The sequence below is a fragment of the Anabrus simplex genome, chromosome 1 (genome assembly GCF_040414725.1).
Source record: "Anabrus simplex isolate iqAnaSimp1 chromosome 1, ASM4041472v1, whole genome shotgun sequence".
In the NCBI taxonomy this organism is placed as follows: Eukaryota; Metazoa; Arthropoda; class Insecta; order Orthoptera; family Tettigoniidae; genus Anabrus; species Anabrus simplex.
This window is the reverse complement of record NC_090265.1, coordinates 1063008871-1063030822: the sequence shown is the minus strand read 5'-3', so window position 1 is coordinate 1063030822 and position 21952 is coordinate 1063008871. Positions and strand designations below refer to the sequence as shown.

Here is a 21952-nt window from a genome sequence, read left to right as displayed (position 1 = left end):
TGCTTGTTGACGGGTTGCTTTAAATGAATACAACCCAGATTGTATGTGATTTAGGCTGAGAGTCAGGCATAGCACCTAATACTGTTTCATATCCTGAAAGACCTCAATATGAGAAAAATTGCATCCAAATTTTGCAGCTAGTTCTACACAATTATCACCACCACTACACATTACACACAACTCATAATAATATGAGAGCTGTTTCTTTATTAGTTAAAATAGAACCAGTGTTTCTTGTGTATACACATTAGGATGGTTCAACTACAATGAGAGACTGTAGAAGTTTCAAAGAGGTATCACTTTTGTATCACTTGTAATATAGTTGCCACTAATAAAAAATCGGCCCTCATATAATGAATAAGAATCATATGGCCTTGGGTACTGTGTGCAGGTATTTTAATTTGATGCCATCTAGGCTGCCTGCACATCAGTTTGTAGATTCCAGTTTACTCTCCCAGATCTGTATTGGACAGTTGAGTAAACACCAAATGTGTCACCAGAGATCTTTCATATACCAACATTGAATGGCATGGATTCTCAAATGGATAGCAAATCCAGCAGCATTCCTGTGGAGGAAATTGTTTGTTGATGATAGCTTGTTAGAGGGCATTGATTAGAATTGTTCAATCAAACAGGTGGCAGTATTTTATACCATTTATCAGCCTTTATAGAGAGAAATAATATTAGAATGGATCATTACTTGAACAGTATTGTTGATAGGCTTCAGTAGTCATCAGCCATGTCTATTACCATTGGTACCAACTAAGAACAGCAAAGTATACCTCCATTGAACACAGCAACACCAGCACTGGATTTCTCAAAATTGGAAGAAGTTCTAGTTTCTGTTACATCATGCTGATCGAAGTGGGGCGTGATAGCTGAGTGGCATTTTCACTGGCTTCATATCAAGTTGCCCATCTCTCAAAGATTATGTAAATTTCCATACCTTTTTTCTAGGTACAGTTTCATTTACTGCAATACTCAGGTCCAGGAAAGCTCTCAATGTGAAGACAAAACTGCTTTTGTACGTCTCCTCTTCTTATATAAGATTCACCTGTTGTAGTTACTCTTCTGTGTGAGGTTGTTTTTCTCTAATATTTTCTGAATGTTGTATATCACTGTGTTCATCAACATTCGTTCTATTCATTTTCTGAAATGTAAACTTTATCTTGTTTCTTCTAGTTACAAATTCCAAATGTCTTTGTTGATCATTAGAAGGTTACAAAATGAAGAGACAATAATTTAAAATGTGTCCATTTTATCCAGGTAAGAACTCCGTTCCAAGTAATACTGTTAGCATGTTGTCAGCTAATCAGTTCATCAGTGAGACCAACTCACGGAAGTTTCCTGTTCCTAATGCTGAAGAGTCAAGGATAGAGGAGGTGGATGATAACTGGCCGGACAATCAGGTCATTGAAGATCCTGATGATTTACTAAAAGGTGAGCATACTGTTTACATACATTTTTTTTTAATTTTCCAAGAACTGAGTAATAATATTTTGCTCTTGCGATCACCCAGCACTGCACTCGTACAAAAAACCTGGTACTGTCTTGTGAAGCGTAAGTCTCCAATAGTAAGTGTTTCTAACTTAAGAAGTCAGTCAAACTTAATGTACTTCATGACTATCTCCAAGAAATTTTGTGAGTACTTTCTCAAAATTCACAAATAATTTGTGTTTGATAAGTAGGGCTCGGATGTTTAAGACCTAAAAATAGCCCAAATAAGCAAGCAAATATGACCTCAGAAGTGATGAAATATGACGTAAAAATTACAAAATATGACCCGAAAATGATTAATCTAAATATGGTCATTTTAAAATAAGTTATAAATTGAAAGGGCAATTCCTTTGAAACATATTTTTTAACTAAATTCTTTATTCTTATTTTCATATTAATTTTCTGAATATGCATGTTTAGCAGTTATTCACAGTCTATTGTCCTCGATTTACTTATCAAACATTTTTTAATACATACCTATAAAGTACTAAGTTCGCTAAGATCATCAGTTTACAATATTTTAAAAGTCAAAACATGTTTGCACCCTTCATTGGTGGTTTGAAATATGAGAAAACTAGAAATCAATCTTTTTTTTTTTAATATTTTGGAATGTTTAAGCGTTAAAATTTAAATTGAGCACCGCGAAATGAATTAAGTAGATGTCTTTCGTTACATTAGGTATGGCGGCAGGGCAAATAGTAGTGCAGACTCGCAGAATTTTTTCATTCTTCTCTGCGGGTGGTACTGAAGTGTTTGACAGTGTATGACAAGATTCATCTTCAAAGCTTCAGACAAGAAAGACCTCCAATTATATCACTAAACACATTCTTGTAAGAAGAGAAACTCCTTTCTATGTCACAAGACGTTATTGGTGCATATTTAAATAATATTAAATCACGGCTGTCGAGTATGCACTCATCTTGAAATGTACTGGTGCCTTCCCCTCTAGGAACATTATTTATCTTGCACAGTGAAAAGCATCACTTTGATTAAGCACATTTTAAAGTTTCCAATATACACTGACGCCAACTATTCCATATGATTGTTGTGCTGAAAGTTCAACACTTCTCACAATTTCAATACTTGCATGAATTTCTAAGCTAGCAGCTTCTAAATGAGTAATTGCACTCGATATAATTCCAAAGTTCGACTTAATATATGTCAGACTTTCTGACAAACTGCAGGAAAACAATTCCGGTGCAATCTTGATAGAAGAGGCAGAGTATTCCACTTGCATAAACTACAGATGTGATATGGAAAAGCAGTTTTGTGAATACTAGTTCTCATTCGGAAAGTTCACAATGATTTTGCACAGCTGTCGCCAAACCGCCGAAATATGATGTTTCTACGAAAATAGCTCAAAATATGACCTTATGACAAAAAATAGCCAGAATATGCTTTTATATGACAAATAAAAATCACTTAATTGTGACGATAATCACCTGATTTGCACCAAAATCCAATCAGGTCAGAAAAAAGAGACAAAGAAAAAATATGACTTTTCCTAAACATCCGAGCCCTATTGATAGCATAGTTCTATTTTTATTACTATTGGACATTTTTACTGTAACTTATAGATGCATCTCAAATTGTAGGAAAGTACATCATATATCTACAGCGCATAAGTATTTCGTTTTATTATCAGTATGGTATTTATAGCAGTAATTTCACTCGCATGCTTTATAGAGAGGTAACAGTGAACGGTACCTCATATAATACCATCCTAGAAAACTCAATGAGCTAGTATTCTTCAGCCTCACTGATTGATAATCAGACAGCATTAATGTGAATTACTGTGTGTAGAATTTATTGTCCTCTTCCTGTAGTTATAAAAGTTTACAAATCCTTCTCAGATGTACATGTACGCTTTCTGATTTTCTCTTTTCAATATGCAAAATTATTATTTTTTATTTATTTATGTATTTATTTTTTATATTTTTTATCATGCCATTAATGAAAAGAAAGAAAGAAACCCCAGGTTGGTGGATCTGTTTAGTGTACGTGACTCCGTACCGAGCACAGCCCTTGGAGGAGAAGATACTGCATTGCTCCTTAATATGAGGCCTGCCTCAGGAGGTGTCTCATCTAGCGGAAGGAACCTAACAAGAACGACAAACATGGTGGAAGAACAATCTTATTTAGTTGCTGACCAGAAATTAGTGACTTACAGAGCATCAAGTGTTGCATTTGTAAGGACTTCCACAGTGCATGTTGTTGGGCACAGTCTGCTTGAAGAAAATGAGGTGTTGCATGTAGTATTGTTGAGTCTGCTTGAAAACCCTACTTCAGCAGGTTAGATTTGTATCTTGTAACACCTGAGCACTGTCTGTTGAGCAATTTCCATGTCGACCATCCTTTTATATGACCAGGAGGATTTTCCTCACGTGGTGTCATCCATTCTCCAGAACTATTGTGACTCTCTTGCCATTTACATAGTTGGGGGTAGTGTGCTGTCCCTCCATGGTGATGAGAACTGATCATATGTGATGGAATGTGAACAAATGCCCACCAACCTTTTGTGCAGCTTCTTTATAAAATGTCCCCTCTTTCTTAGGAGCCTATCTGACTTTGAGATCTCAAGCACACTTTGTGCTTGATGCCATCTGAAAGTGTCATTAATAAGAATGTATTCAACAAAAGTACACTTCATGCTTGAAACCATCTGCTTCAACTGGATTCTGATATGCTGGTAAACATAAACATAAGAAACCACTGTCATAACCTGGTTGAAGATTTCACTACTTCTCTCAAAATAGGTCTCCCAAGACTGGATTAGGGATCCATTTTCTGGATGAGACACTTTGCCAGCGATGTTGACAGTTTGAAAAAAATAACTTATCATTAAACATTCATGTGATATTGCACTGACAATCATTTCTAAATATCCTCTGTGTGATTTTTGTATTAAAGCACAATGTGACTGACTTTTGTATCTAAGCACATTGACTACTTTGAGCTCGCCAAGAGGCCAGTCAAGTTTTAGGGCCCCCCCTCTTTTTTTTTTTACGACATTCATGCGAATAAGAATTTTCAAAACTTGTGTTCATCAAAGACAAATACAGTACTGTAATAGACTGCATTGGAGGCCAACCTAAGGATAATACTGACCAAAATTCAATGTGATATAATTAAATATTGGTTTCAGTAATGCAAGTTCAAAAATCTTGTTAATTTTACTCTTTCTTGTATGTATTGTATTCACGTTTTGAAATTACAGTATATATTACTAAGTGACTTACCTTCCCATTAACAAAGAATACATTGCTTTCCAGAGGGCAATTCAGTCTTCAAAAATTAGTTTGTCCTTATTATCTTTAGAATTTAGGTATTGATAGTACTTACAAAACTGGAACAGGAGAGGTGGTACTCAGACATAAAGGTTGGGAAACACTGGTCTGGGATGAAACTCTGTGTCAGGGCAAGCATGGGAATGTCAAGAACAACTTAGTGGGCAATATTTTATACTCATTCAGAGCTGACAGTGTAGTGATAGTTATTTGTGCAGTTAGTAAGGTTAGACACTGGACATTGAATGGTGTTTACAGATGTTCAAACTGTCGTCTGCCACATTCGGTGCAGGCATCACATTGGCATAATAAACTACCAAGTGCACCACCCATCATGTGAGCCTCATCAGATCCTGCTAGTATCCTGGCAAGAAGTGTTTATGGGTCAGGCATTGGTGTCATTGTACACAGGAAAAAAGTACCCAGCAGGTTCTGTAAAATTCCCTAATGTTTTACATTTATCCATTTGCTGTGCATTATGATACAGTATTGAAATAAATTCAAACTCTTGCCATCAGGTAGTCTCTTTCATGCCCATTTTTAGAGTAATGACTCTCGTGTTGTACAACAGATGACAGGAATACCCATGCTGGATCTGCTCAGAATACTACTTCTGATTCTGTTTCCTCTTGGCTTGATGCATGCTTTGGTGTGCAGATTCCATTCATTGTGTGCAGTTTATCTTATTTCTGTAGAACAGATTAACTCTATTATCCATTACATTTCAAATGTATCTTGCAGTGTATTTTGTAAACTTATATGCAGAAAACTGGAAGACAATAGGTGGGAGTTGTCATTAAACTTGCACAGAGTAATGGAAAGCTTTGATCATTCTATACAGGAAGTATTTTTGAATTCCAGATCTTATGAAGTATATGAGATTGCAGAGTGAATGTTTCCTTGTTCTCTTTCACTCACAGCTTGTAAATATGATACCAAAATAGTTTCAGATATGTCAATTGGAAGTGTTGTTCACTTTGTTTCTAACTTGCAACCTTAGTTGATTATTCCCATAAGTGTGAGTTTATGGTCTATCTGTTTACTGACAGCCGGGCTGAGTGGCTCAGACGGTTGAGGCGCTGGCCTTCTGACCCCAACTCGGCAGGTTCGATCTTGGCTCAGTCTGGTGGTATTTGAAGGTGCTCAGATACGTCAGCCTCGTGTCGGTAGATTTACTGGCACGTAAAAGAACTCCTGCGGGACAAAATTCCGGCACCTCGGCGTCTCCGAAAACCGTCAAAGAGTAGTTGGTGGGACGTAAAGCAAATAACATTCATTATGTTTACTGACAACTATCCTCTTTGGCTTTTGAAATGTTAACAAATAAGTTTCCTTTTTTTTTTTTCTTATGAATCATAATCTCTTTACATAGTATATATATTTCTTTGTAATGTTATTTCTGCTTCTGACTGTGTGTGTTTTATATATAAATCAATAATATTGCAGAGACATCACCTCGCACAGATGAGCCCTTGTGCTACTCTTCCGCTATATATAAAAGTCCAGGTAAAAGTGTGATGTCAACCCAAAAACAGACTTCTTCAAAATCATCTATTGCCATTGGGATGTTCCACAAGGATATAAAAAATGATGGTATAACTGGTGAATTTGATGGGACTGATTACCCACATTCACAGGAAATGCTAAGAGTAAGTAATTTTATTATGCTTTAGATTGATATATTGTTTGGAATTAATTATCAAAAAAAAAATAATTACCAGTATTATAATAATGGTGTCAAATTTGGCTCAAGGTTTTGTCCAACATTTATTGTAAAAGTGCAAATACATTTACCAACTTATGTGGTCAAACATAGGCCTTTATCATGGTTGTGTAGACTAGGATTCATGTATGAAATAACTATATAATGTGATCTTGTTGAAAAGACTTTAAATAAAAACTAGTTTTGTCTGTCAGAAGAGCATCTATAAAAAGTACATCATGCATTAAGAAATCAATTTCCAGCAAAAGGATAGTCCTCTCTTAGGAGGCTGGTTTATAAAAAGTTAGCCAGCAGGAGTATTGCTGTAGACAACTGTGTTGTGGAATATGGAAAGAAAAACTATCAAGACTGCTCAAGAGGGACAAACCCAGATATATTTTTACACCAATAAAATGAGAAAAAAATCAGGAAACCCACATGTTTCAAGAACAGAGAAATTACCACCTATATTATGCACATAACATGACTTAGACGACTAGTAACAAATTTCTCCACAGAATAAATGCTTCTACGGGAGGCAGAGAGAAAGATAGTTCCATTTGTATCGTGCTCGTAAAAATGTACTCTAATTTCCCCGAAAACATAATAGTTATAAAATATTCACCAAATTTCACCCATGTTTAGCTACAGGCATCATAGAGTTTCAAGAGGTTCTCCAAGAAGCAGCTGGTACAAATGGGCATGTATGTTTCGGATACCAGAAAGGAAGTGGAAATGAGCATTAATATTCTAAGGACAGCCAGTGTTTCAGTATCAGCCTTGTTCCAAGTATCAGTAATTGCAATCACGATTTGGAACTATTTTCAGAAGTGTATCTGCAGAGAATGGACTGACTATGAAGACACTAAAAGTTGCCTTTGTAGACCAGCATACATTTGGAGAAACTATGAAAAAAATTTAAATGTGAAATGTATACATCAGTGGTAAACTTGTTACATGCTGTGTGTTGAGTGTAGAAGTGTGTGCCAATTCTTCTACATGGATTAGTACATGAACCATGCAGAAGGAAAAAAATGGCAATGAGGGAGATGATGATAAACCAAAACCTTGCCAATGCTTATAAATGCCTTGACTGCATTGAATAAACTATACACATACCAAAAATAACATTTTGAATATTGAAGGCACATTGTTCCACTTCAGAGTAGCTCAGCAAAATACATTTTTGAAGTCCATTAAGAACTCCTTTCAGGAAAAGTGACAATTTTCTGAAACAAAATGCAGGTCGACATGCTAAATTGTGTTATCCTTGGTTTGTTGCGACTGTAACAGGTTTGTGTGTCTATGAATAATGTCTTATTTTCTCAAAATATTTTCCTGCGGCAATAGTGTTTTATTTTTATGGTCCCTCCAGAAATGATGAATGAATGTCCTGCTGTCTGGCTCTTGCAACATATGAAGATAGTTTGGTGACAGTTTCATTCCCTGTTGTTTTGAGTCTTTGAATAATGTCTTATTTTCTCAAAATATTTTCCTGCAGCAATAGTGTTTTATTTTTATGGTCCCTCCAGAAATGATGAATGAATGTCCTGCTGTCTGGCTCTTGCAACATATGAAGACAGTTTGGTGACAGTTTCATTCCCTGTTGTTTTGAGTCTTTTTCAAGCAAACTAGGGTATATTTCTAAGATTGTGCTTGAATTTTGTTGTCATGGTAACCTTTTGTTAATTTTTTTCATTATTTGGATATGATCTGAGTTTTCTTCCAAACAACCTGGACAGAATTATACGTGACAAAAAGTCGGCAGATTATCGACAAACAATATTTTAAGCAAACCAATATAATGACTATGGTTTAAAAAAAACTTTCACACTTGGTTTTTTAATGTCATGTGGTTATTGATAGCCAGGTTCATCCTACCATGTATCAGGCATTTATGGGAAGCTGTGAGTTATTGTGGTGGATGGTAGTTTTGTATGTACCGAGCTCGATAGCTGCAGTCGCTTAAGTGCGGCCAGTATCCAGTATTCGGGAGATAGTAGGTTCGAACCCCACTGTCGGCAGCCCTGAAGATGGTTTTCCGTGGTTTCCCATTTTCACACCAGGCAAATGCTGGGGCTGTACCTTAATTAAGGCCACGGCCGCTTCCTTCCCACTCCTAGCCCTTCCCTGTCCCATCGTCGCCATAAGACCTATCTGTGTCGGTGCGACGTAAAGCAAATAGCAAAAAAAGTTTTGTATGTGGTGAATTGGTAGCAAGAATATTGGAAACAACACAAATAGTCAGTCCTGGTGCCAAGGCAATTACGGTAACTGTTTAAGGTTAAAATTCTGTGACCCTACTGGTAATCGAACCTGAGGACCAAAGACCAAGGCACTGACCACTCGGCTATGGAGCTAGACACTTACACTAAATACATTAATTTATCCAGCCTTCCTGGTAGTCACAGTTGTTAAGGCATTGGATCTGTGTGGTCTCACACTGTGGTTAGCCAGTTCTAGTCCCGTTGCTGAAAGAAAATTTCACTATCAGAATGGCCAGCAAGGTAGGATAGGTTGGTGGTGTACAATTTCTAATCACTAGATTGCATACCAAAAGCCTGGATTCAATTCCAGACCTTTCTACAGTGTTCAGTGAGGGCATATGATGCTGTTGGGATGGTGGTTCATGCATCGGATGGGGACGTTAAGTCTTGGGCAGACCCATTGATGTTATTCGACAAGAATAGGTTTTGTACCAACACCAGGTTTCACCCTCTCTTTACCGCATTATCATCGTCATTCCATATTTAGATGCACAGATGGGCGTCAAATAGAAAGATCTGCCCCAGGCGAGCTAAATATGTCCTCGAACACTCACAGCCATAAAAGCCGTATGATAACTAAATGAAACTTATTTTACTGTGTTTAGTATCCTAGACTATTTTTTAGATTTATCTATTTATTTATTTATTTTACATTTGATGGCCTACATTGGACCACTCTAGTCAATTATACAAAGGATTTCTTGATATCCTGTCTGTCCAATATTTGTTCATTCTGACAGATGCTGTCTTACTTTGTTCTGTTGAAAATACCCTCCCATTAGAACTTTTATTTTTTCTGTTTTGTTTTTGAGATCATCTGTTGTTATTTTAGTTCTTTAATATTCTCCTTAGTTTCTGTGATCCATTTAATCTTGGTCTTGCTATTCCATAATTTTCAATTATTCTTCTGCTAATTCTGGTGTCAGGTGTTCTGATAAGATGTCCAAAGAATGATGTACGTTTTTTCCTAATCGTGCTCAATACTGGTTCAATTTCCTTATGAACTATTTTATTTGATGCTATTTTCCATTGTCCATTAACTTGATACTGTTTATTTATGCATGTTGTAACTATTCTTCTTTCTGTCTTAAGTATTTTATCTGTTTCAGCTGTATTAGTGGTTTTAAAAATGGTTCCACTAGCATAAGTTATTTCTGGCTGTGTGCCAGTTTTATAATGTCTTAATTTTGCTGCTATCGATAAGGATTTTTTTATTGTATGTAGTCTTGGTAATATAATTTGCTTTGTTTAATTTATTCTGTTATGCCAAGCTGGTTTCTCATTAAGATTATAAGTAATGATTTTTCCTAAATACTTAAATTTATCAACAATTTTGATTACTCGCACATGAATTATTTTATTTACCAGTGGGGGATGTGTAAACATGATCTCAATTTTTTCGAAGGATATTGTAAGACCTATTTTTTTGTGCTATTTCATGTAGAGATTTAATTTGGTGTCGAGTTTCCTGAATATTGTTGGACAATAGAGAAAGGTCATCAGCAAATCTTAAACAGTTTAAACTTAAATTTTGTTTGGAGCTTCCAACTTTAATGGGCTTTGGGTTGACCTTGTACCATTCCTGTAGTATAAATTCTAATGCACAATTAAATAGTAATGGTGATAAACAGTCTCCTTGTCTTAAACCTGTTTTAATAAAAAAAAATGGTTCAGAAACCTCTCCTTTTTTTAGATATTAATAACATAAAATTCTTTACTCATTATTATTAGCATACATAAACGTTCTTAATTACCATATTCAGCAAACATCAGAACATCCATTCCCATAGCATTGCCATAAGCCGAATCGATACATCATTGTGTTCTATTATTTATATATGCTCTTTGTTTCTAAAATGATCGATATACTACATTCTTTCCCCCTTATAAATTAAAAAAAAACTTTAAAAGTTATAACACTCATATTTCCTCAATGAGCCGTTTAACTATATTTCTGGCCGTCCGAGGTCGTTCAGTAGTGATAGTAGGGGGTTGCACTTCTGCAGAAACAGAGGCAGGCATGGCAGTGATGGCCAGAGTGGGTGGAGAATCCATTGCCGGAGGAGAAGAACTAAGCACTGTCATATCATCTTTAAGGAGCAGGTGGTGGAAAAAGTTCATCAGTTGTTCTTGTGACATTCAAGACTCGAGGTGAATGGATATTTGCATAGTTGTACACTGCTGTTTCATTTATTTATCAAGAAACTTTTAAGATCGCTTTGTCTTGGGATCATTTTCCAAGTGGTACTTTACATATAGTGACATACAGTGACATTGAAGAAACCAACGACTCTTTACATATTTAACTTTTGTCAAGGATAATTTGTTTTTAATATGAGTGGTTAATTGTGTTTTACTTATGTAGCCTGTGTTTTTGTGCATATTTTAACTGTAAATCAAGATCATGGGAAAAGATGTTTTCTATGAAAAACGAAACATGTACCAACTATTTTAAAAATAAATTGATGTTATTTTAATCTAAAAAATCTTAAGATTTTAAAGTGGTGGAATGGTGGAACTTCTCAAACTTACAAGTTGAAATTTGTTATATATATCATAATTCCACCACAGACCAAGGTGAAATTCATCACTTGTAACATCATAGTCTATTATTTATATATTGTCTTAGTTCCTGAAATGATCCATATACTACACTGTGGTATTTGTATTCACAACAGTTGAGGTTTCTTATTATACCAGTCATATTTTCAGAACATTGCACATTTGATTCTTTCTCACTGCATATAAATTTACAAAATTCACTGCAAAATACATGTGACATGTTATACTGAATGTTAAGAATGGTCCTGATGGATAATAGTTAATCTGTTCTATAGAAATATGATAAACTGCACACAATAGAATCCACACACCAAAGCATCCATCAGCAAAGAGGGAACAAAATTGGAAATAGTATTCTAAGCATTTCCAGCATTGGTATTTTTTGCCATCTCTTGTACAACATGAGAGTCATTACTCCAAAATGGGCATGAAAGTGATGGTGGGAGTTTGAATTTCTTTCACTGTTGTATCATAATGCACACCTAATTGGTAAATGTAAAAAGAATCAGAGACTTTTACAGGATTTTGGCAGAACCAGCTGGGGCACTATTTTCTTCCTTGAATCTGAGACATAGGGCAACTGTATACATATAAAACCAATACCATCTGCTGTATGTAATCTGGAATAACAAATAAAGAATAATGTTTAATATGACCTGGTGGCAATTTATGTAAATATGGAATACAAAAAACAAACTTTTGATTATGGTTCACCAGGCGAGTTGGTCATGCCGTTGGGGTCGCGCGGCTGTAATCTTGCATCCAGGAGATAGTGGGTTTGAATTCCACTGTCGGCAGCCTTGAAGATTGTTTTCCGTGGTTTCCCATTTTCACACCAGGCAAATGCTGGGCTGTACCTTAATTAAGGCCACTGTCGCTTCTTCCCAACTCCTAGGCCTTTCCTATCCCATCATCGCCATAAGACCTATCTGTGTCGGTGTGGCATAAAGCCACTAGCAAAATGATCATGGTTTGTGGTGTAGGTTACTCTAGTCACGTCCTAGTTTGTAAACCATGGGCAACAGCTGAGTGGTCTAATAAGTGGTCCTGAAAGTCAGGATACCAGTTGCTATGGAATTGGAGTAGGCATCTCGGATATATTTTGAGTCATGGCCCTCCTTGTGCTGAGGCGGCTAGGGCTATACAATCCACCAGTGGTCCCCAACCCTTTAGAGGAGAGATCCTCACTGGAACTCTGTGTTAGGGTAGCATCCTGCTTCACAGAATTTATTGAATTCAGAACATTTGAAGAATGGGTGGTGTATAGGGATGTTCAAGTAGAAATAGCAATGAATACCTAGGGACAACTGTGTGTAAAGATGGGAAAAATCGAACATCTTGGTGGAATGATGAAGTGAGAGCAGCTTGTAAACATAAAAAGAAGGTGTATCAGAAATGGCTCCAAACAAGGACAAAAAAAATGCCTTTGCACTTTTAATTGGTATTTTTTCTCATTATATTCAACCTTCCTATTATGGTGGTGATGAAAAACAATGCAGATGACAAATATTGTTTAGGATCTTGCAAGAACTTGCTAAGTTTCACAGTGGGGGGCTGATGACCTAGATGTTAGGCTCTTTTAAACAACAGCCATCATCATCAGTTTCACAGTGTGGACCAAACAGTGAACAGCTGTTTCCATACTGATGATGAATTCATATCTTCTCAAAGCCGCTCCTAGGGCAACAGCTTTATTTAACATCTCAGTATCTGGATCATCTTCTATTTGTTCAAGAAGCCTTACAACATGTAACAATAGTTCCTGAAATACATTGAAGCTATGTCTTTCTACCCAGGAAGTAAGACAAAATACTTTTATCTTGGTCTTTTTTGACTCTCTGATATCAGGTTCACTGATAACTCTTTGAAGAGTTGACATTCCTTTTGCAGAAACAGACAAACATTGTCACTGTGAGATAATCCCTACCATATTCTTAATTTGCCTAATATCACAGGTTTCTGTAATGCACAAGTTTAGATGATGGCAGAAACAGTGTGTGTAAAATGCCCATGGTTGCTCATTCAAAATCAGTACTTGGGTTCCAATAAATTTACCTGTTATATTTGATCTGACATCAAAGCCCTCAGCCCAAAAATCTTGAAAGTTTAATCCAAGTTTGTATAAGTCATTGTCCGTGCAGTTTTTTATGTCCACTCCAGCCCTCAAGGGAGTAAATTGCATGCAGTGTTTTCAGAAATGGCTGCACTATCTTCACTGTAGGCAAGCCACTTAAAATTGTCTAACCATTTCCTGCTTGTCCTCCAAATTTTCAGGGAACGAAAAGGTAGCGGGAGGTTTCCATGTTTGTCAAGAAATTGAATTCTGTAAATTCATGCATTTTTCCGAACAGCATGAGCAGTATCGTAAGTGTGATATCCTCGAAGGACCCCCGGAAATTTGCAGATGTACCATACCATTCACTGTTACGTTTTGTTATCAATAAAAGGCTGCTTATAAAAAATCTTTACATTCATTGTTTTGAAAACAGAAACAACATAAAGAAAAATGACAGTTTTATATTTTGTATATCTATTCGTGGATGGTACTGCAGGTAAAATAAAGTAAAATATATAATAGTTACAGTATATATCGGTAAGTTTAGTAGCGTGCTCATGATTCATATGGAGAGAAAAGTAGTCTTAATAAGTAACCAAAACAATTTTTGATCAAATTTATTGACTAATAAGTTCCAAATTCATTAATACAAAAATAAAAAATGTTCAGCTCCAAAACCGAACTTGGGCTTTCTGCTTGACAGCCAGGGTTGATAACCACTACAACAAGAAAAGCTAGAAGAGAGAACCATCCTAAGAGGCTACATATCCCCTTCAACAAATCAAACTTTAAAGATCAATACATTTATTTTCTTTTTTTTTTTTTTTTTTTTTTTTGCTAGGGGCTTTACGTCGCACCGACACAGATAGGTCTTATGGCGACGATGGGAAAGGAAAGGCCTAGGAGTTGGAAGGAAGCAGCCGTGGCCTTAATTAAGGTACAGCCCCAGCATTTGCCTGGTGTGAAAATGGGAAACCACGGAAAACCATTTTCAGGGCTGCCGATAGTGGGATTCGAACCTACTATCTCCCGGATGCAAGCTCAGAGCCGCGCGCCTCTACGCGCACGGCCAACTCGCCCGGTACAATACATTTTCATGAATGTTAAAGCTTTTAGAGGTATCAGTGTTATGACTATCAACATTGCACTAAGCAATCAGTATTATACATTTTCATACATCTATATATATTGTGCCCTGACAGCAGTCCCTGTGACCATGCTGTAAATTTTAATTCGGTATCTCAGTGTTGGGTTAAGCCGCGGCGAAGCAATGCAGTCGGAGATCCATGAAGGCTCCACTCAAGGGACGTGCAAGTCCGACGAGTTGGGACACAGGTTAAATAAGTGGACTGTTATCATCGTGGTTTTTAACGTGGAATGTAATCATCATTTCTGCCTAAATTACGTGAATAATCCACAATAGAGTATTAAGAGACCGAGGATATTGGCATATTCGACGAGATACATTGACCAACATTTTATCTTATCCTAAATAAAATAACTAACCTAGTGTTCCTACGCTACTTTAAATGAGAACTCCGTAAAATGTTTTAATTATGGAAGGATCTCCCGTTTAATGACTTTAAAATAACTTTAAATGCATCAACTACATTAAAAACAAATTATTGGCAACACAAACGGATATAAAAGGAAAATATTCTGTTAACTTGAAAATAAACACCTAACTTCAGGCTCTTGTTACAAATAAATACAACATCGACAATTGAAACAAAAGAGACAAAGTGTCCCTCTGCTGAAGGCTTACCAGGAAAGATCAGTTATCAATCTCGCATTTTTTAAAAAATAAATCACTGGGAATCGTCCACTTCAGAATGTTATTTCCTACCCAAATATCTCATAATATTCCGTCATTTCTCCTTTAAAAATCATCGCACTATATGTCAGTATCTATCTATCTTGCAACTTGAAAATTACCGTTATTCTAACTTTATAAAATCACCATAAATGCAATAGAAATGTTTGAAAAACACAGGATCGTAACATAATATGACATCCATCAAAATCATACTCTACAAGACAGACTCGATCCTCCCGTACATTCGTCGGTGACTGCACCTAGATAAAAAAAATCAAGAGACATTGCAACGTCTACGATAACCTTGTCTAACTACGTTGATTCTGCGCCTCTGGATACCACTGCGATGTTGACCTGGAATACTACATTAGCACTAGGCGTCAACTCAAATGATCTACAAAATCCAACTAGCAAAGAAATGGTTTACTTACCATAGAAGATCATATTTCTTTTACGATATAGCCTTAATATTTTTACGTTACCGATTATCTTGCGAAGATCCTAAACATCCCTTTAAAATCGTGCGCTCTGGTCAATCTTGTATTTAAATAGGATAAAATGTGATGACCATCTACTAGTGTTCGTGAGTGCAACATCCTATAACATTATTCTAAAATACGGCCTCGCACCTAAATAAATTATTCATCACAACAACATCAAAATTCACGCATGACCAACATAGTTCCTACCGTCAATACCATCATCAGGACCTTCACATAACATCATCATAAAATTCGCAATCCTAATGACACGTCTATAATCATCACATCACTCTATCCACGTAAATATTTTCAAAGATCCTACCGTAACTAACACCTTATTACATCGCACAACTCGTCATGCACAGCGAATTTACAATACTAAAGAACAATCTATTCAGGCAATTAACGTAAAATTACTAAATACGTTGCCGCATTAATTCCATATCACCACAATAGTATCACACTTCTATTATCAAACACTGAATTTCCGCACAAGCACATAACATTTTGAAGACCACAGAATCGCACGTCGCAAAATACCGAGCTCCTCCGAGGTATACTGAGCTACAGGTTAAAATTAACGTTCATTACCATAACACCATTACGGTACCAATAACATCCATGTCGAAGAAACTTTCGTAAAACCTTGCTAGCAAACATTAAAGAAATCTTACACAACTATCGCATATTATCACAACGTAGTCTGGCTCACCACACTAGACGTAACGATCATAAATATTACAACGCAATGTCCAACAAATAACGGTCGCTTTCAAGTTAAAATTGTTCATGTCAAAATTGACAACCAAATAAATACTACTCTACAACTACAATAAGCAATTACGTGGCGGAATATGTATAAGATATTCAAGTACTCATCCTGGGTTGTTGCTCCACGACGGTGTCACCTTCCGAGTTCAGCTCTCACTCAATAACATTATCAAGTATTGTCCATCACATTTTTGATCAGATCCTTTGAGGTCCCTCTATTTTAGTTGTTCATGTTGATACGTGCACGCATTGTATCTGAATAAATAACTGCTGACGGTTCCATGTTACCTGAAACTTAGAGATATCAATTAGAACAAGGTCATACACCTTAATACAATTTTAACAGTTCAAGCGATACACTTGCCTTTTCATTCAATAACAAGATATCTTGTTTTACAATATTGTATGTTTATAATATGCCAATATCTCTTTAAAAACTCCTTTCAATACAATCTTTTCCCTATGAATTCTTGCTTCCGATCTTTCTGAGGTGCAGATTTAGAGTGTCAACTTCTTCAGAGACAAAACAGATTCTACTACAACATAATAATTGCAGACGGTTTGCTTTTCAGAATTCTTCTCAGCTTCTAGCTCCCATATGTTTCTGACAATTGGAAACATTTGACACATAATGTAAGACGATCTCGTACAAATCAGCTGTACTAGTAAAGGAACTTATTTAATAATTGCCGCCTCGTATTTAGGTTAGTAATCGACAGTTTCCTTTCTTCATCTCGATCGTCGGATCGTGCGAGACTAGATGTACAAGGTATGGCCCTCTCATATAAATTTATTGTTTACATATTTCATGGCCCTCAGTAACATTCTGTCGCAGATATACTGCCGTTCATGCATTTCGGAAACTTTGCTTGAAGAATACGTATTATTCATATAATCCTGCCCTATGTTTCACGATATTAACTATCTACCAACATTTCCAAGATACCACGGGGTTTAGAGCTGGTTATCAATCTGCTGATATCTTCAATTCGGCGATGCCGTTCACGTAATTAGACAAATCAACTGCTTTCTAATTCATCTGGAGGTGTGATAACCGGATATAAGATTTCATTGACATCATTTCTCGACATAAGCTTCCAATGTGTCCACCAATCTCATCCTGACATACATTGGAAGGTTATATTCCTCCTCTACTCAAAAATGAAATTTCGTATGAAAGGAGAAATTTCATATTCATGCCAGATCTTATCATAATTCTCTTCTTCAATGAAATCTTCTTTTATCATGTCTGAAATGAACGAAAATAACTCTGGTCTTGGGATACCGTTATACCATATCCTGCCTTCCAATCCTGTCTGGACTTCATCATTCGTCATCTGATCCGTCGGTCAGCGAATAAACATCCCAAGCATCTCCGTTTCTTTCGTCTTCCACGATGATATTGACTTCCTCCTCTTCAACGATCGGAAAACTGTATTGCTTAAGACTTGAAGCATTGAAAATAGCAATGTTGTTGGACTCCAAACTCTGTATTTTATAGGCGTTATTGCCCAGTACTTCAATAACCTTGAACGGCCCGATATACAAATGTGCAAACTTGGAATAGAATTTTTCCGTAGGACAAGATACGGCTGGTTTTCTTACAAGAACATAGGTTCCAACCTCCAAAGGTTCTCTAAATTTCTTATGCCTTAACTTCTTGAGACGTTTTTCGGCCTGCCTTTTCATACACGCCTGAGCTTGCTTTATGTTCTCTTCGACGCTAGGACTTTCTTCGGCTGGCCTAGCAATGATCTCGTTCCAGGGACGTCTTGGTTGCTCATTCATATGAAGAACGCTTGGAATATTGCCGATAGACTCGTGCCAAGTAAAATTTATACAATCGGCTATTGTCGGTAAACAAGAAGTCCATGTCCAATGACGTTCATGGCAGAAAATCCTACAATACTTCGCAATTTCCTTCATGACCCTCTCAGCTGCATTGGATTCAGGGTGCCTTATTGAACTGAACCGATGTTGAATGTTCATTTTCCTTAAAGCTTCCGCAAATTCGTTTGACGTAAACTGTGTTCCATGGTCCGTTATTATGCATTTTGGTTTACCCATCTTTGGTATCGTTACTCTTTCTAAACTCCTAATTATGGACTTAGAGTTGGCCTTCCTAATGGGCTGAAGTGACACAAATTTTGACATCACATCGAGGACTACCAATACAAAACGGTTTCCACGTTTACCTACGGGTAAACTCCCATACAAATCCATGGCATATACTTCCCTAGGTCGGTCTGGTATTACAGCTATCGGTGGTTGATACAATAATACGGAGTTATATTTCACCCTCTGGCATATATCACAGGTTTTTACTATTCTCCCTATGGTTCTCCGGAATCCAGTCCATGTGAAAGTCTCTCCTATTGTAGCTGCTAATTTATCTAGACCACCATGACCAATCATTCTATGGATGTACCATATGAGTTTACATCTTAATTTGCGTGGCACCACCACTCTTAATTTCTTCCGATCTTTGTCTATGTACTTATACAAGATGTTATTCGTCAGCACATAATCATTTATTTGATCTTCGGGTCCATCATCAACTGACCTTCTTAGACAATATTCAATAATCTCTTTCAGAGATGAATCTTCAAGTTGCAACTCCGGCAATCGTTTTAAGCTTTCCAAGCATTCTTCATCCTCTTGAGTTATTTCAATAACATTGACCTCCAGAGGCTCTTCTGTTGGATTTCGGCTTAGACTGTCTGCCAATACATTACTTTTACCTGGGCAGAACTCAATTCTTAAATTAAATTGTTGCGCATAAAGTGCCCATCGTGATACCCTCTCGCTGGATAATGTGGTTTTTAACACAAACGTTAGTGCTTTATGGTCCGTCCTAACAACTACCGGATACCCATACACTATTTTCCTCCACTGTTGTAATGCGTAAACAATGGCCAACATCTCAAGCTCAGTGGTCGTATACTTAAGTTCATGGTTTCTTAATTTTCTACTAACGAAGGCCAAATAGTTTATATTATTCTCCCCATTACTCTCCTGATACAATACAGCTCCAACTCCAACCGCTGAGGCATCAGATTGTATGATAAATTCACGATCGAAGTCCGGATATCCAAGTTTTATACTGTTAGCTAGTAATTCCTTCGCGTTAACAAAAGCTCGATCATGACTCTCATTCCACCGCCAACGATTATTGGTCTTCAATAAATCTTGCAGGGGAGCTAATATCTCTGTATACCTTGGACAGTGGCTAGCGAAAAATCTCGTCATTCCCAAGAATTGTCGGATATGCTTAATCCTTCTGGGCTTCGGAAAGTTACATATGGCCTGTATCTTAACTGGGTTTGGTCTTATTCCAGTTCCATCAATTACATGTCCAACAAACAAGATTTCAGATTGGCAGAACTTTGACTTGGATCGATTGATTTTGAATCCAGCCTCATCTAAATTTCTTAGCAGCTGTTCCAACTTGACTACATGCTCCTCGAAAGTTGCTGTCGCCAGTACGATGTCATCAACATAAATGGTTATAAATTCTTTTACTTCCGGTTTCAAGTTCCTGTCTAAAGCTCGTACCAATGCAGCCGCAGAGTTAGAAATGCCGAATGGGAGTCTTTCAAAGATATACGTTTGATTATCAAACATGAAACCAGTAAATAGCTTGGATTTACTCTCCAGAACTATGTGGAAGTATGAGGAAGTCAAATCTAAAATCGTGAAAAATCTCTTGTTCCGAAATCCTCTTATTATCTCCTTTATTACTGGGGCTTTATCATACTCAGGAATTAATTTGGAGTTGACCTGTCTCGCATCAATGCACACGCGAATCGATCCATTGCTTTTTCTTACCACTACCAGAGGGCTAACGAATGGTGTATGTGCTTTAGATATTATACCATTATCCATCATCTCCTGTATTACCTTCCTAGCCTCGGGCATGAATTTATCTGGTATAGGGTACGGTTTAATCTTAAATGGCCTCCAATCTTTCACTAATAACTTGTACTCAAAGTTCTTTATTGCTCCAGGCTGGCTCTTGAAAGCATTGCTATACCTTTTCAGCAGATTCTCAATTATCCCTTGCTGTTCAGGATTTCCTCCTATTCCACTGTCGATTGTCTGTCCACATACAGCATCTTCTGTGTCGTATCTTTCCATTATCTTCTCGGCAACATGTGCAGCTTCATTTATTGAAATGTTCATGGTTTTCTGTAGCTCATTCGTTTCCTTGTTTTCTATTCTAGCTGTGATGTCCTGTCCTCTTTCACCGTCACATCTGATCCTTATTTCTTCTTTCTTTAAATCAATTACTATGTTGTTTTCCCTGATAAAATCTGATCCAATAATTAAGTTATATTGGATTTTGTCCATGACTACAAATGGATGTTCCATTAAATTACCTCCGATTTCTATTGGCAAATAAGTTTGTATCTTGCATTTCGTGACCTTGTCTGGAATTATGCCCTTGATTTTCATGTTGGCAATCGGAATTACAGGCAAGTGTGCTTTGTCTTGTAGCTCTGAGAATAGTAGTTTGGAGATGATACTTATACTCGCTCCAGTATCCAATAATGACAATACTCGAATACCCAATATTGTGACGTAGATAACGGGTAGTCCTCTCTTTAATTTCATTCCTTTAGGTAGACCGTCTTCGTGTAGCAATTCCTCGGGTTCAAATTCCCACGATTCGATTCCTGCTATGACCCATTCGTGTTGCCCATAATTTGGATTTAACTTACTAATTCTATTATTTGTTACTGATTCCAAAACAAAGTTTTTTTTTTCACCCCGTCATTGCCTTGATTATTCTTGTCAAATGGTGTGGCCGCGGGATTTAACGTTTTATCAGTACCTTCTTTTCTTTGTTCTTGCTGATACAACAGACTAGTCGCGCCCACGCAATCAGCGTTCATATCTTGATTCAATATCGCTCGTTCCCATTGCTTGCACTCCTGCTGCTTTCTTAATTCGCCAAGGTACCTTTCTCTTTCCTTGTTTATCTCCTCGTCCTGTCGAATATCTGATTGTCTTGAATTTTCTCGATACCTATCTCTGCGGTACGGCCATTTATCTCTGTTTCGACTCCACCTTGTATTTCTGTAATACCTAGGATACCTCCGCTCTTCGTTTCGAAACGGTGTCCACTTCTGGCGGGTCTTGTCATTCTTCTCGTCCCTATGTTCCACTCTTCTGTAGCCTTCATTCGTCCTAGGTCTATCTCCTTGACCGTGACTATTGTATCCCTGGTTTCTTTCTACACCTTCATCTCCTGCTGGTGTTACCACATTTACCGTCGGATCGACGTGTCTTACTATGCGGCTATTAGTATGTGTTGTCGTGCTGTCAATTTGCCGAAGTATCGACTCTGCTTGCACGGCTGATTGAATGTTTGCCGCCGTCAATAATCTCTGTATATCCGCAGGGAACTGTTTGATTATTGCTCGTACCATTTCTGTTTCTGTAGGTGGAGAATCAAGCTCCTTCAGACGATGAAATTGCATCGTAAAGTATTCGGCAAACCTACTCGGTC

The 21952-nt window shown here is 37.1% G+C and overlaps 1 protein-coding gene across 2 annotated transcripts in view; it reads left to right on the top strand.

The window, feature by feature from the left end:
* The window catches only part of Blm (Bloom syndrome helicase), a 194110-nt gene that overhangs the window by 67364 nt on the left and 104794 nt on the right, over positions 1-21952 (top strand). For both annotated transcript variants that reach the window (XM_067137120.2, XM_067137119.2), the window contains 2 exons: positions 1267-1440; positions 6231-6433. In XM_067137120.2, the coding sequence (XP_066993221.2) occupies positions 1267-1440; positions 6231-6433 (377 nt within the window). The remainder of the gene's footprint in view (positions 1-1266; positions 1441-6230; positions 6434-21952) is intronic.